The following is a 16,906-nucleotide window of genomic DNA, read 5'->3' as shown; positions in this document are numbered from 1 at the left end:
TAAATGATTTTTAATATTTTTCATTTACATATAACCATAATTAAACATTAGCTATATTCCTACTAGTTCTTTTTTCTATAATAATTGCTTTTACGTCGAATAATTTTGTTATTTCTATTTCACCACCTTTAGCGTTTTCAAATCTATTCATACGATAATCGCTAAGTAATTTCATATACGATTTTAATAGTGATATTACTGATCTAAAAGCAACATCTATAGACTGAATTAATTTAAAGGTATATTGAGTTATAAGGAGCGTGAGAAATGACAAATTGTAAAGCTGATGAGAAAACAGATATAAGAGTGTCATGAACTTTAATAATTTTATTTTTTGACATTTATTAATACGACGTTTCGAACGGGTTTTACAAATTTATTTTTAAAATAAAATCTATAAAGTTATAGGGTACATCTCGTGCAAAACGCCCGCGTTCCTCAGTTGAGATTTAGTCCATAAGCAACTGTAATCCAACCCAGCCTGGTTTTCGCACTGGACCTCCTTCCATGGCCATCGAAAGTGACGACCTCAGACGGGTCTACGATCGCGTATTACTATTGATGGTCTCCGGCAGCACTAACCGATTGGAGACGGATATTAGATAGGGGAAACGGGGAAGGGAGGTTTGTGGACAGTCGCGATTCGCTTACTTTAAGTTATTTTATAATAATTTTAATTGTTTTATTTTAAGTAATTTAGGTTTTAATTTTATAGATATGTTTTTATAATTTATTTTTATTATTTTTAACGTTTGAAAAGCCGCGCGTGCTTAACGTCATCGGGTCTGAGTAGGAAATGCGTTTGTGTGCGTGCATAAATAATGAAAAAAAAGGCATAGCGTGGTCTCTCGACAGTTAATCACTTTTATTAACTTCCCCCGCCTTTGCAACAAGATTAAATCCTGGAAGCTATGTTGCTAGAAACGATCTTCATCTTCTGTCAGTGCTACCATTACTGCTAATGCTTAGGAGATTCTGAATGCTTTCTAACTGTTCATAGTGTATATTAAATGTTTGTTATATTAGTTTGGTTTTAAAATTATAGAAATATTAGGTACAGAGAGGAAATGAGATTTATCAATTGATTACCTAAATATGTTTTGCCTGTGTTGATTCTAAAAATATATTTGGATAAAAGCATTCGATAAGCGAACATATCGTATGAATATTTAAGGCGCTAAAATCGCTCCGCTGTCTATGGTCCGCATAGACAAGGGACGGGCGCGCTCTTTACGGCCACGAGGTGCGGCGAGTGTGTGGCTGAGACCGCGCGGTCGGCAGCCGCGACTTTCTTCCGGAGTTTAGACCCTCTTCGATCACGGCACCCATAACGGCAACGGACATGGCGGACCAGCAGGCGGTGCAATCGCAACAGGCGCAATTCTACCAGCTGCTGGCCACGCTGCTGGCCACGGACAACGAGGCGCGCGCGCACGCAGAGGTTCCACTGCCGATATTTTTTACCGTCCGACATTTCTCACACGTCTCAAAATGGCGTTCTTAAAATGGCGGCGGGGCGAAACCCCGCGCGAGTCCCGACCGAGCCGGCTCGGTTTCCGTACATCGTTTTCCGATCGCCGATCCTTCGCTTCCGGGATGAATCTAGGTCCAGAGCGCATCCGGGCGTCGCTAGATGACTCATCTCGAAACGACGTGCGCAATTCGGCGCACCATGTGGCGTCCGAATTTCAGCGTGACCTTCACCCCCCACTCCCGCGCTCTCGTCCGACGTTCGATTATATTTGAATTTCTACTGTTAATTTGTAAAAAAAATTTGCACGCAATTTTCATTACCTCGATATTGAAAAACAGGAGGGGAAAACGTACACGTACTTTGAATTGAATATTATCGGATTAACATGCAGTCCCACTGTGACTGTGCGATAAAAGACTACAGTCGCTTCAAAACCAATAAAATCATGTTGCTGTGGTACCTAATTCTCACACAAATTATTACACCTATTTTAATCCATTTATTGCTATTAATTTTACTACATATTTTGACATTGTTCGACTAAATAATGGTGTAACTACGTAATATTGAAATTTACAGCAATTTTTGTCTCCTAATGCGTAAACGCCTATGCTTTTCATTAGCTGAATGCAATCTCAAAAAAATAATTTATTCAATAAAATCACCAATTTTATCTCCTATAATCGGAAGTCAATTTTATTCATTTGCTTATATTTTCTGAATAACACACAACGCTCCTTAGCTGTTTGAATTTTAAAACTTTTTTGTGTGGTAAACCACGTTCAAATTTAAACAGGTGCACAAACAACTCTGCAACGAATCTACTTAAAAAATCTAATTTATAATTAATTGTATATAAATAAATAAAATGAATAAATATCTTAATTTAGAGAGCACAATTAAGTTGATACATATCTATCAACTCCTGATTCCCTGACCTAACGGCGACACTTATTTTTTTATTACATAAAGAAGCTGAGTTGACCTCGACTAATCGGTATTCTTTTATATATTCGTTATAAATCTGACTAAAACAATCTCGTCTAACCTAGAGATGCTGCAAATAATCTATAATTGAGGTAACCCGATTTTAATAATATCAATGGGCTTTTGTTCATTTAGAGATACTGTAAGGGCTAAAGAAAAGAATTAAATGAAAAAAAGCATTATTGCTACGGGAGCTAAAAAAAACTGTCATTTCCGAAAAAAAATTTTAAGGCATTGCCACGAGAGCTAAAAAAACATTTGTGTTCAAAAGCCATCTCGAATCTTTGCTTGCTGGAGGACAAATTACTGCAGGAGCTAAAAAAAGTCGAAAATTTTTTAAGGAGAAATTGCTATGAAAAAAAATGGATGACGTCTGGTCACTTTACCTTACTTGTAACGCAGTTGCATTACGAAAACTCTTGAAACAATTTTGTACTTTTTGTTACTATTATGATTCTATCATTTCGTTAGTTTTCTCTAATTGGGTCTCGTTAACTAATTCCTGACATTTTGACTAGTTTTTCGTTTTCACTAGTAAAAACTTATGCAAAAAAATGTAATTTTTGTCGCTACACAAATTCTCTTTTATGAGATACAAAAAAAATATTAAATTAAGCGACTTGTACCAATTATCTAACAGACTACTCAAGGACAAATTGTTTGAGAGATAATTTACCAAGAGTAAGTTTGTCGAATTTATGAATATTTTTTTCATATTGTGTGTCAATAATACATTGTAACGTTGCACGGTTATGTAGATACATAAACGATTAACTCCTGAAATAAATTGTTCTAACTCAATTATCGCTTGCAGGAAACGTATAACAATTTGCCTACCGAAACCAAAGTGACATTTCTGTTCTCTTCGCTTCACGATGCCACGATGGACGAAAACATGCGGTCCATGTCAGCGGTGTTACTGAGACGATTGTTCTCATCAGACTTCCAGGAATTCTATCCGAAGCTGCCGCCAGAAGGTAAAGTTCAGTTCAAAGCTCAGGTTTTGCAAACACTTCAAGTTCAACAGAACGCGACAGTTAGGAAGAAGGTCAGTATCATATTTTTTTTCCTTTTTTTTTTAGACGTCATCAATAACTTATTTATTTTTATAAGGTATGCGACGTCGTCGCCGAAGTAGCCAGAGATCTGATCGACGACGATGGAAACAACCAGTGGCCCGAGTTCCTTCAGTTCTTATTCCAATACGCTAGTGCATCAGATCCGCATTTGAAAGAGGCCGCATTGAGGATGTTCACGTAAATATTTTTATCTTTGTCCTTATTGTTTTTATGCCAGCGTTGTTTTTATTTATTCAACCTTTTCCATAGATCTGTTCCTGGAGTGTTCGGAAATATGCAGACTCAATACTTGGACGTCATCAAGCAAATGTTGCATGCTTCCCTTCTGCCCGAAGAACAATACTTCGTCAGATGTCAAGCGGTCAAAGCTTTGGGCTCCTTCGTATCGATGCACGAGAAGGAAGTAAACATCCAAAAACACTTTGCCGATTTGCTGCCTAACTTTATGCAGGTATATACTGTTTCTTATTCGATATAGGTCGGTGCATTCTTGATCTTGAAACGATTGCAATTTATCAATGTTTCGTAAAAAGGATGCTATAATAAACGTCATTTAATTAGCATCGCTAGAAATTTTTGTCAAGCGATGTCAGTAATCTGCCTACACTTTTCATTGGCTGCAAATTCTGCTCGACCCGGTGACCTAGTTTTGGATTTTGACTAGTTTCCATTTACAGGTTATCCATTTGAGTTTGGAACAAGGCGACGACGACGACGCTCTAATTCAAGTTCTCATCGAATTGGCCGAATCTACTCCCAAATATCTGAGACCCCAAATACAGGCAATCTTCCAAATGTGCACGAAAGTGCTTGCGGACGTGAAAGCCGAAGATTCCATCAGACAATTTTGCTTGGAAGTAATGGTCACCTTGGGCGAATCAGCTCCGGCGATGGTCAGAAAACAAGCTCTGCAGCAAGTCGCTCAGCTCACTCCTTTGGTGCTATCCATAATGGCCGATTTGGAAGACGATGACGATTGGGGCAACCAAGACGAAGTCTCCGACGAAGACAACGACAAGTGAGTGTCCGATTCCGATTTGCGATGCGAGTCGAGGACAGCAAGAGTGATTATCTTTTTCATTACAGCAATTGCGTCGTGGCCGAATCTTCCTTGGATCGTCTCTGCTGCGCTCTCGGAGGAAAAGTCATGTTGCCGTTCATCATGAACAACATATCTTCGATGTTGGCATCTCAAGATTGGCGACAGCGTCACGCTGCTCTTATGGCCATCTCGTCTGCCGGAGAAGGCTGCCATAAACAAATGGAAGCGTTGTTAGGAGAACTCATGAACGGATTGTTGAAATTCTTGAGAGATCCTGTAATTATCCTGATTATGAACGAAGTGTAAATATATATTGTAAAGCGTTATTTACATTAAATTATTTATTGCAGCATCCTAGAGTCAGACACGCAGCTTGCAACGCAATCGGTCAAATGTCGACCGATTTCGCTCCCGTGTTCGAGAAGAAGTTCCACGCTCAAGTCGTCCCCGGATTGTTGATGGTTCTTGACGATACTGCAAATCCTAGAGTTCAAGTGAGTATTTACTTTTTTTATTTATTCGATAAATCCTTATTTATTTTTTTATTCATGCATATTTTAGGCTCACGCTGCAGCAGCTTTAGTCAATTTCAGTGAAGATTGTCCAAAGAACATCCTCACGCAATATTTAGATGCAATTATGATTAAACTGGAGACAATTCTCAACGCCAAATTCAAAGAGGTATATAAATTTACTTCTTTTTTATTATTATTGATAACCAGTATTCGTTAGTGAAATTATTTTTGTGATATTTTCACTTCCATAATATTGGAAAATCGATCGATGTGAAATGAAAATTTATATCATTATTTTATGGTACAATGTTTATCTTATATCTACATTTTCTGTTTTATTATCATAAATTTATTTGAAAATGTACAGAAAGAATTTCAATTGTATTTATTTTTACAGTTGGTTCAAGAAGGTACCAAACTGGTACTGGAACAAGTCGTCACGACTATTGCATCAGTGGCCGACACCGCCGAAAAGGACTTTGAAGTATATTACGATCGACTCATGCCCTGCCTTAAGTACATCATTCAAAACGCTAAAACTGAAGAATTGAAAATGCTGCGTGGAAAGACTATCGAATGTGTCAGTCTCATAGGTGCGTAGAGATCGCGACTGAAGAGTTTTGCCTCTTGATTTTGTTAATTTAAATGTATTATTTTTCCATATCAGGTTTGGCAGTAGGAGAGGCCAAATTTATGCCAGACGCTTCCGAAATCATGGACTTGCTTTTCGAAACCCACACTGATGGTGAATTCAAAGAAGACGATCCGCAAACTTCTTATTTGATATCCGCTTGGGCTCGCATCTGTAAAATATTGGGTGGGTAGCGTTTAATAAGACTCGATCCACAGCCATATGTGATTTTTATCTTATGAATTGACATTTACAGGTAGCAAATTTGAACAATATTTACCATTGGTCATGGGCCCTGTCATGAAAATGGCCGCAATCAAACCTGAAGTTGCACTGCTCGACAATGACGATCTGGAATCTATTGAAGACGACGTAGACTGGCAGTTTGTCACTTTGGGCGAGCAGCAAAACTTTGGAATCAAAACAGCTGGTCATTATCTGAACTTTTTTGAGCTTATCGTTCCGGTGTGTGTTAGTTTAATGTTTTTATACTGATGTTTTAGGCCTGGAAGACAAAGCTGCCGCTTGCGATATGTTGGTTTGTTACGCTCGCGAATTGAAAGAAGGGTTCGCGGCTTACGCCGAAGAAGTCGTCAAATTGATGGTTTCCCTGTTTAAATTCTACTTCCACGACGGTGTAAGAACATCTGCCGCCGAATCTTTACCATACCTACTAGAATGCGCCAAAGTCAAAGGTCCCCTCTACGTGCAAGGAATGTGGGCTTACATCTGTCCCGAGCTTTTGAAAGCTATCGACACTGAACCGGAACAAGACGTCTTGATGGAACTGTTATACAGTCTTGCAAAAGTGAGTCACGATCGATTAACTCGTTCCAATGTTCGTCAGCGGCTTTTTGTCTTCAATAATGCAAAGGTCACTTCCTAAACGTTGGTAAATTAAACTGATAGTGTTGACATTAAATCACTGCATTCGTGTGCAGCTGTATAAATGTTGAATTCTTACAATTTTATTTGTAAATATAACATATGTCATAAAACAAACGCTAATATTATTTATTTTCACTTTGTAGTGTATAGAAAAATTGGGTCCTGGATGTCTCACCGATGAAGCGATGGCTGAAGTTCTCCGTTTAATTAACAAAGTTATGGAAGAATACTTCCAAAAAGCTCATGAAAGATTAGAACAACGAAAAGACGAAGATTACGATGAAGTGAGTATTATTTTTCAAGATGAAATGATACACCGTAAGCAATAGGAATATTATTTTTATATTTATATTATAGATGGTGGAAGAGCAGCTCGAAGATGAAGACAGTGATGACGTATATTGCCTCTCTAAGGTCGCCGATGTCATACACGCCTTAATGATGACTTATAGGGTTAACTTCTATCCGTATCTAGACCAAATTATCGTACACTTTGCCAATCTGTTGAACCTGGAGAGACCTAGCACTGACCACCATTGGGGTCTTTGCATATTCGACGACGTGATCGAATTTGGAGGTCCGGCTTGCGCCAAATACCAGCACTATTTCCTACAACCAATCTTGAACTTCATCATCGACGAATCGACCGAAGTGAGACAGGCGGCGTCTTACGGCTGCGGCGTCTTGGCCCAATTCGGCGGAGATCAGTTCGCGCTCGCTTGCGCCCAATCATTACCTAAACTCATGCAGGTACTATTATAACCCTAATTTATTTAAGAAGTCGTCTAATGAGGAAGCAATTAAACTTTATTTGAAATGATTTTAGATAATCAACGAGCCAGACAGCAGAGAATTCAAAAAAATATATGCTACCGAAAATTGCATATCTGCCGTTACGAAAATCTTACAATATAATAACTCCAGTATAGATGTTGAAAATGTATTGCGTAGTTGGTATGTAGTATTTTATTTATTATTAAATATACCATTCCAATGTTCGTCAGTGGCTTTTGGTTACTATTCATGCAAAGGTCACTTCCTAAACGTTGGTAAATTAATAGTATTAATGTGTATAAAAATTTGCTACATTTATTGTGGATGAATAAATTTAAAATACTAACAATTATTTCCCAATTTTATTATGGTATTGTTCAGAAGAAATTTCCACGTTATATTTCTCAAAATGAATGCATAGAAAAATTCTAGAAGTTATGTTAATTTTTAATTTACTCTTTTGTTTATCAGGGTCACTTGGCTGCCGTTGGTCGAAGATGCAGATGAAGCACCTCATGTTTATGGTTATTTAGCAAATCTTTTAGAAGCTAGACACCCGACCGTTATTGGCGCTACAGGCGAAGGATTGCCGCGTGCCCTTGCTGCTTTTGCTGCAGCCCTCGCAAGCGGAGCTTTGTCAGTAGAGTCTGAAGCAGCTCAAAGACTCTTAGCAATTACGCGTGATTTGCAAGTATGTTCAAGATTTGAAAAAAATTCTCGAGTTGATAATTTCATTTGATGCTAATGATTCTTTTATTTCTTCTAGACAAACACGGAATTATTTAACGCTTGCATCACAGCAATGACGCACGATCAACAAAGAGCTTTACACCAGGCCCTCACACCAGCAGCCACATAGATGAGATTTTAATTGTTATGGGAAATTATTAAAAATATTGGATATATTTTTATTTAATGTGTCACTATTAATTGTCTCGATTGAGCTGAATCATTATTTGTTTACTTTATGTGGATCAGTTTCTAATAATTTTGTATCTCCAAGCTTAAAACAATAATAAATATCTTATTATACTTTTTTCGTGTTTTTCATTATGAAACATATTTTAAGAAACAGGTAAAAACTTCTCATCAGCATCATGGAAAAATTTATTGCAGTCATTTTATCGTGTTGTCCATACTCGCCTTATCAAAATCAACTGACTTGGTGAAACTTAAATAGTTTTATATATAATTTGTGAAACATTTTGTGGCAAAACAAAGTAAAATCATTTCAGAATATGAAATTAAATTTATACGAAAATTTTTAAATGTTTATTTCTGCATATTTTTATATCACTGCATAGAAAGAGTGAGTCTGTGCAAGAATTTTTTAAAATAGATTTCAAAACCACTCCTACCGAGCCCCCGTTAACTAAAACACAACTGGTTCTGGGTTTCCTTTGCATTTCTAACTAGCAAAAAGTTTCATTGTCAGCACAAGACATTCGTTCCATTCCAGATAACGATTCAGCCAGTCGACATTCTAATTCGGGGATATGCCTCATCAACCTAACTTACCAAACTACACTTGAGCCCAGGGGCAGGCAGTACAGGCGATCGCCTGGGGCGCCGTGATACCAAATAAAGACGTAGTATTGACTTAAAATTATCAAATAATATTGTTACATTTAAAATGGATTTTTACTTTTGTTTACTTTCGATACTTATAAAAGTTTTTGCTATAAAATGTATTCTAACATCTAAATATTTTTCAGAATTAACTTTAATTAATTGTATTGAATGGTTTTCCATTGGAAATTAATCAAACATATGGTCATATAGATCTTGAAAATACCTATGACCCTGAAAGATTTTAATACAATATTGACAATTTGGTTTTTATTTAATTTTGGCACTAAATTAACGTTTTATGCAATGGCGGCTGGTGACAATAGAAACAGATGGGGCTAGAAGTAAGCATAATATGAATTATACATATAGTGACAAATCATAATAAATTTTTAATAAAGACAGATACTGAAAAAACATAGATACAGACAAGAGTAAGAGAATAGATGATGTATAAATCCAGAAATAAATACAAAATACAGTAAAAGTAAATAATAATAAATAATTATTATGAGATTTTTCTGAGAAACGCTACCATTTATAATTTGATTAAAGACATTTTATTATTTTTAAACTCACTACTTTTTTTGTGCGATAATGTAAATTAAATATAATAGACATAAAATATGTTTTACACCACTTAAACACTGGTCGGGATAGATCCAAACTCATTATGTATTCATTATAATTGCTTTTGTTCATCCTGTTATTACAAATTTATTTTATTACAATATTAGTAGTCTCTTGTCTTCACCTATTGTAGTAGAACGTTGCTGTTTAACTAAACTTTCAACTTAAAATATTACTTTTAGGTTAAATTAAATATTTTATTGTGAAGACCAATTTATTCATTATGCTAAAAATTAGGTGGCACTCTGGTAACACTGACGTGACGGCGACTAATGGCAACACGCTCCTTAGCGGATCTCTCATTAGTCCATCCGTGTTTTATTTATTGTTTTAATTATTGCAAAAAGTGTTTATTCTTAATTCCTGCAATCACAAAAGTAGCGTCGAAGCATATGCTAAAAAATTATCGCTTCAAATTACCAATTTGTGACACATGAAACGGTTTTGTACGGGTTTTTTGTCATAATCTACCAGGAGTGCATATAAGTGAGAAGGTAGCTGACAATTAATTTATTATTTTAATTATTAGGAAAACTATTTTTTTTCAATATCTGCAAATTATGCTTGGATTTCAAATTATGCACCTCAAAAGTCGGGAATTCATATTCAGAAAGAAAAACGCTTCAAATTACAGTTTTTGTACGGGATTTTTGTCATAATCTACCAGGAGTATAGAATAGGTGAGGAGGTAGTGGAGCTAATAATTTAATTATTATTTATAAAAAATTGTTAATAGCTATCTGCTATGGAATAATAGTATCTATTTACATATACATAAAGCCTATTATTGCATAACCGTAGTTCTCTTTTGTTCCGACCAATCAGAAAAAAGAATTTAATTATTTTAAATTTCCTTGGAGATGCCTGATCTTACAAAATGGTTACTATGTACATAAATAAACAAAATACACAAAGCTTACTATCGAATGCGTGTATAATGTTATTTTTTTAGTTTAAGAGCTTACAATGATAAATCATAAAATATAATTGAAATAATTAATATAAAAAAAGATGGTCGATAACGCAATGACATCTGTCATTGCGTTATGGTCCAAAGTATTTTCCATTGATTTACCGATTTAATATAATTCGAATTGAAAATAAACCAGGTACGTGTTAACCGTAAACATGTTATACATATTTAGTATTACGTACGAGGATTGAAAGTTAATGTGGATCAAACTACCTAAACGCTAATAAAACGTATTTCTTATCTTGTGATATTCTAGGATTTGTCATGGCGATCGCGTAACAATGATTATGATGCAGGCGGTTATTTAACTGAATAAGTTTGGTTCCATTTCGGCGTAAAGTCATCTTATTAATCGCTCATGGTTTCTGATAAATAATTATGAACCATAAAACTATGCACAATAATTAGAATCTAAGCATAATATTCCCACAGAGAACTGATAATGATATAACATGATTTTTAAATTAATTTTATAATCGTCCTAAAATATCAGTCGTGGGCACTCGTCTTCTTTATTCTTATGTTTATTGTGCCATATAGTTATAATCAGTGACGGCTGGTGAAACTAGAAACAGGTGAGAAATAGGTACCAAGGGCCAAAAAATATATTTATTTTTTATCGAACTAAACATAATATGTGTTATACATATAGGGACAAATCATAATAAGTTTTTAATAAAGACAGATACTGAAAAAATAAAGACCAAGAGATTAATTTATGTATGAATCCAGAAAAATATAAAATACAGTTAAAGACAAAAATAATAATAATAAATAAATAACTCTTTAGTGGCTATGAGATTTTTCTGAGAAATGCTACTATTAATAATTTGATTAAAGACAATTTATTATTTTTAAACTCGATACTTTATTTATGCAATAGTATAAATTAAATATAAAAAATATTTTAGACCACTAGGTAAAACACTGCTCGAGAGAGATTCAAACACATTATTTATGCATTATAAATGCTTTTATTCATCCTGTTTAAAATTTATTTTATTACTTGCCTGTATACAATATTTTGTCTCTTTCTTCAGCTATTGGACGTAATCTGTCAGCACGTCGTTGTTTAGTTTATCTTACAAGTTGAAAATAGCATAGTTTATATAAAAATGACATGTGCAAATGTCACGTCGCTACTGTACACCGTTTGGAAGTTCTTGTGACAGACACGTGTATTTTCTCTTTTATAGAATAGATTCTGCTCTTCTTTGTTTCATATGACAAAATGTTGGATATCTTGTAAATAATCCTTATGAATAAATAGTATGGCTAGAGAATTCAACCGATCTTGACCAGTCTAATTTCTTGAAAGTGTTTTTATACGTTTTAGAGTGTTACAGCGGATACAGGTGTCACTAAAAACTCATTTTGCCACTTTGGAATAGGTACCAATTTATTGTTTTGTATAAGTTAGGATGAGGCGTTGATGTTGGGTATATAACAAAAAGTTTAATTTTCATACATAACATTGTATAATTTCTTTTAATATTTTTTATGTGTTTAATACTTAATTTTTTTTTTAGGGTTTACTGTATAAAATTATTTAAATATTTTAAAGCTGCTGAATATGTCACTAATTTCACTAATTATTTTATCTCAGACATTTTTAGAATCTTCTTTGGTGTTTGTTTTTTTCCTTTTTAAATGTATTTCATCGCTATCATCTTAGGAATAAAATCAGCCATGTGATTCTGTACGAAGTTAAGGGATGATTCAAATTTATTGTTGAGCCTCAAAATAATGAAATACCTTGGGTGCTATTTAACAGAGAATTATTTTGAGATATGTACATTTAAATAAATACTTTGCTATATAAAACGAATTGTTTGTGCATTAATGTCTGGTAAATCTTCGGTAAAGAATCCCAACAGCAATGCACAAACAAATCGTTTTATGGAACAATTATTTTATATATTGCTCATTTAAATTGTCCTTTTCAACAAATACATAACTGGTTGCAAAAAAATTCGGCAATATTTAATAAAGTTGATCAAAGTATGAATTTTTGGTGAACGAACTATTGCTCACGTGGCAACTGGTCACACGAACATTGGTTACCTAGACTATTGCTCACACGAATATTGGTTACAAAACAACTTGCCCACGAAAATTAGCAACTTGCTCACGCTCACACGGTTAGGAAAGAAAATTTTTTTATGGAAAGTTATTGAATTTCATACACGTTCATTGCGTACAAATTATTGAGACATTCATGATGGGCTGGGCAAGTTTTAATTACATAAAAACATATGTATTTAAAATTTTCTATCAATATGTTCATGTTTACAAATACTTTTGGCCTTCAGTTGAATGTGTATTGTATGTATTCATTTTGCCGTGTACATAACTTATTTTTAGAATATACGTATGTATATTATTGAGGAGGTAATAAAATTAATTAAAAAATAATGTATGAATATTTATTAATTTCTTATTTCAATTAATTGATTTTATTTTTCTCTTTGTGACCTGTTACTATTGAAATTAAATAACTTTCCTTAAACCGTGTGAGTAATATTCGTATGAGCAATCGCCTTGCGAGCGATCGATTTGTGACAAATTTTTGTGTGAACAAGTTGGTTGGTGAACAATATTCGCGTGACGAATCTTCCTGTGAGCAATAATCACCGAACCGATTTTCTGGAAAATAAAAAAAAACTAGCGAAGCTTTTTCAATGATGTTATTCCTGAATTAAAAATAATTAATTACAAACGGTAGGATAAATACACAACTCAAAATGCTTCATATTCAATATAGACTGGGAGCAGATTCCTTAATGTCGCTGTGTACTAAATCTCGGTATCGGGTGAGAAGAACTTAAACTGATCCAAAAGTCTTTTAAAGAATAAAATCTGACAATTAGACTCGCAAATGTCTCATTTAGTTCACCTTTTCGTTCTGACACAAGTTGAAATTCTGAAGAAAATGCAAACTCTTTTAAATATTTTATTTTTCGAAAATCAGATGAGAGGCAGGGTTCAGGTAGTTCACAGTGAAGTTGTTTGACGGGTCGCACAAAGAAATATGTTTAATTATAAATATCCGAACGTTAAATAATGGAGGGTTTATTTATTCAGTTATCATTACATGAAATTTGTTATTATGACGGCTTAGATGATTCTTGGTAGTGAAGGATTGCTCACAAGATATGCACCTGTAAAATTATAAAAAAAACATTACTAATATATAACAATAAATTTAGGAATTTACTTATTACTTGAATGGTTTTATTCCAGAGTGAATTAGCTTATGCCTCTTGAGAACGTACGAGTAAGTAAAATCCATCGGACACACGTCACATTTATAAGGGCGCTCACCTCTGTGACACCTAATTAAGAATTATTATATATTTTGAACATTTAATACACTTTATTACAACACACCTTTCATGTTTCAATCGGCTACCCCAATCGGCAAAACGTCTTTCACAATACATACACTTGTACCTTTTATCGCCGGTGTGTATTGCAGAATGTTGCTGTAATTCTTTCGGTGTATGAAATAACTTTCCACAATTACTTAAACATTTAAACGAATATATATTTGATACCTCATTTGATGCAAATAATTAAACTTTTATACCTGCACATGTAAGGCTTCTCGCCAGTATGCCTAGTGCGATGTGTTTTTAAAGAACGGTTCAGTTTAAACGATTTACCACAATGTTCACAAACATGACTTAAATAAAATATTTCAATACAGAAATGTTTCGATTTAAGTAATTAAATTTTAACTCACGTGGATTTGCGTATTTTTTTATCGACATCTTTAGAATTCACATTTGCCGGTCTACCTCTCGTTTTTTTAATAATAGGTTTACTAATATTACTTGAATCAGTCTTAATCTGTTTTTTGATCAAATTAAATTCTTCAATTTTAACTTTGCAGTTCATATTTTGTTTATTTACGTTATGTCGATTTTTATCGAAATTTATATTAGATTCTTTTTCGATATCGCATTTTCTCGATTTTGATTCTAAATTGTAAATATATAAAAAAAACAAGAATTTATTTATTTAAAACATAAAAAAGAGTGATTCGCTCATACCTGCGCTTGATTCATCTACATCTAAAAAATTGTATATGGCTATTGAGTCTTTGCTATCTAAAGCGTCATCTTCTATTTCGACTTTTATTTTTGTTTCATCATCTGAATTGTGATCAAGTTTGACAAACTATTTTATGTTTTATATCATTCATTAATTAAAAAAAAATATAATAAACATACTGTTTTTAGAGTATGAAGAATCATTTTGTAAATCGTTTAAAACTCTTCTCTTTAATTCTAAATCACTTTTTTCACACAGTAATTTTAATTCATAAGCAACATTTAGACTGCTAGCACATATCTCACATATATGTTTAGGAAGTGTATCATTTTTATTAATCTGAAAATATAATTCAATTTTTCGTATAATAAATGCAAACAGAATCACAAAATTTAGATTTAAACTTACTATTACTTTGCTGCATTCCATGATTATGGTCGAAATTCTTTTATTTCGTACTCCTCGGGTAGACATTGAAAAAAACTTTCTATCTTCGCTTTCTTTATGCAAACATACTCGACAAATATCAATCATTGTAAATTGTATCATATAATTTGTAGCTAAGAAATTCTCCTATTTGACGTTTCTCTTTGTTTATTTTTATTATTTTGGTCTTAGCATAGATATATGGCTAGAAATCATTTTTTTATTTTCTTCAGAACGTCATTTAAGCAATATACAATTATTGTAATTGTAAGCATTGCAGTTCTTATAAAGCATAAAAAAACGTTCAAAACAATTAAGCGTTGACAGAGTAGTATTGAACACAAATACTTTGTTTAAGCAAACGTGTTAATTAATTTAATACAATATTGATGTTGCTTTATAAACTAAATCTAAATTAAAAATTACATCTCTAAAAACCCGCTTCTATAAGATATATCACTCGTAACAAAAATTGCTCGGTCCCCACCACCCTTCACTTCCCCACTAACTACAACAAAATTTTAGACATAATGTAAAGCTAGGGCAGAGCCGGCATAAGGGACGGGCTGTACGGGTGGTCGCTCAGGGCGCTAGTCCCAAAAGAGGCGCCAATAACTCCACTTGGGAGCACCATTTATTCCGAATGAGGGCACCATTTGAATTTATTTAAAACGGAATCGGTATCTCTTAAAAAAAATTGAAGATATTATTTGAACAAAATTTTCTATATGACCTTTTTTTAAACGAGTTTTATAATATTTGTTGATTTCATACTTTTGTTCAATTTAATTTTTATATAAATAATTGTAAATTTAAAAATTATTATAAACCAACATCTTGTAACTTTTTCTAATGTATAATAATTTGTTATTTAATTAGCCCATCGAGTGCTACGTTGTTCGGTATTACCCCCGTTAATGGTCGCAAATTCATATAAAATATATTATTTATTTTATATAGTTTTTGTAAAAATATTATTTATCATAGAAAATGAATTAAAGTTAATATCAGTAGTAGGCGTTTACAACTTTTATTTTAGCGCTTTTGTTATCTGACAGACGCTAAGCCATGCCAACTTCAGTTCGATAATAAGACCGGTGGAATTATGTGGCGCTCGGTTGTTGCGGTCGTTTTGGCCATTTTATTGGCTATTTCGTCTTGTACGAATCCGGAAGAGGAGCACGGCGTGAAGTATGCTGACAACTGCGAAGTTTGCAAGATCCTAGCCGTCGAATTAGAGTCGCGACTCACAGAAACCGGCCGCACCAGAGAAGTACTCGAACTCGGCTACAACGACATGTCAAAGAAGCGCACCGAATACAGAGCTTCCGAACTTAGACTGATCGAATCGCTGGAGAATATTTGCGATCACATACTCGAATACAACATACACAAAGAGCGCGAGGATAGCACTCGTTTCGCCAAAGGAATGAGTCAGACTTTTAAAACGCTGCACGGTTTGGTAGATAAAGGAGTCAATGTTAATTTAGGCATTCCGTTCGAGCTCTGGGATAAACCTAGTGTCGAAATCACCGCTATGAAGACCAACTGCGAGACTTTGCTGGAAGAGTACGAAGACGATATTTCAGATTGGTACTGGCATCATCAAGACGATTCTACTCTATCTCAGTATCTATGCGTAGATCGAGCACTCAAAGGCAAAAACACTCAATGCTTGAATGAGAAGTTAAAAGGAGAGTCAAGTGATAAAAGTGAATTGTGAGGAAAAGGTCACGGTTAATTTAACCCCACAGTTTGATAAAAACACTCCTTGTGACCGTTGATAAACTTTTTAATGAATTGTACGCATATGATGAATATTGTAATAACTTTTGTATATAAAAATATGTTAAAATATTTGT

General features: G+C 34.0%; 3 protein-coding genes across 4 annotated transcripts; 2 read left to right on the top strand and 1 right to left on the bottom strand.

Moving 5' to 3' along the window:
- Window positions 1–1,193: 1,193 nt before the first annotated feature.
- On the top strand, window positions 1,194–8,426 carry Karybeta3 (karyopherin beta 3). The gene is made up of 17 exons (XM_088194474.1): window positions 1,194–1,441; window positions 3,276–3,509; window positions 3,575–3,717; window positions 3,790–3,991; window positions 4,218–4,558; window positions 4,627–4,858; window positions 4,933–5,076; window positions 5,144–5,263; window positions 5,495–5,690; window positions 5,765–5,914; window positions 5,985–6,158; window positions 6,232–6,536; window positions 6,760–6,900; window positions 6,974–7,366; window positions 7,443–7,570; window positions 7,862–8,081; window positions 8,157–8,426. Exons 1-17 carry the CDS (start codon window positions 1,343–1,345, stop codon window positions 8,247–8,249), a joined length of 3,315 nt encoding a protein of 1,104 aa, XP_088050600.1. The 5' UTR covers window positions 1,194–1,342; the 3' UTR covers window positions 8,250–8,426.
- Window positions 8,427–13,502: 5,076 nt separating this feature from the next.
- Window positions 13,503–15,228, bottom strand: LOC148230919 (uncharacterized). 2 transcript variants are annotated; one of them, XM_088195147.1, is made up of 8 exons: window positions 15,027–15,228; window positions 14,798–14,957; window positions 14,618–14,744; window positions 14,308–14,545; window positions 14,152–14,247; window positions 13,953–14,087; window positions 13,787–13,897; window positions 13,503–13,723 (listed from the first exon to the last, which is right to left on the bottom strand). In XM_088195147.1, exons 2-8 carry the CDS (start codon window positions 14,819–14,821, stop codon window positions 13,639–13,641), a joined length of 816 nt encoding a protein of 271 aa, XP_088051273.1. In that variant the 5' UTR covers window positions 14,822–14,957; window positions 15,027–15,228; the 3' UTR covers window positions 13,503–13,638. The 2 variants fall into 2 exon arrangements, with proteins under 2 accessions (XP_088051273.1, XP_088051272.1); XM_088195146.1 differs by having other exon boundaries at window positions 14,618–14,719.
- An 862-nt stretch (window positions 15,229–16,090) lies between these two features.
- On the top strand, window positions 16,091–16,901 carry CNPYb (FGF signaling regulator protein canopy b). The gene has a single exon (XM_088196188.1). The coding sequence runs from the start codon at window positions 16,150–16,152 to the stop codon at window positions 16,765–16,767; it is 618 nt and encodes a 205-aa protein (XP_088052314.1). The 5' UTR covers window positions 16,091–16,149; the 3' UTR covers window positions 16,768–16,901.
- Window positions 16,902–16,906: the final 5 nt, after the last annotated feature.

This window comes from Plectrocnemia conspersa, unplaced genomic scaffold, assembly GCF_051122295.1.
Source record: "Plectrocnemia conspersa isolate PC_06_02 unplaced genomic scaffold, ASM5112229v1 ptg000010l, whole genome shotgun sequence".
Taxonomy (NCBI): domain Eukaryota; kingdom Metazoa; phylum Arthropoda; class Insecta; order Trichoptera; family Polycentropodidae; genus Plectrocnemia; species Plectrocnemia conspersa.
The sequence above is the reverse complement of the archived record's forward strand: the minus strand, read 5'-3'. Positions and strand labels throughout refer to the sequence as shown.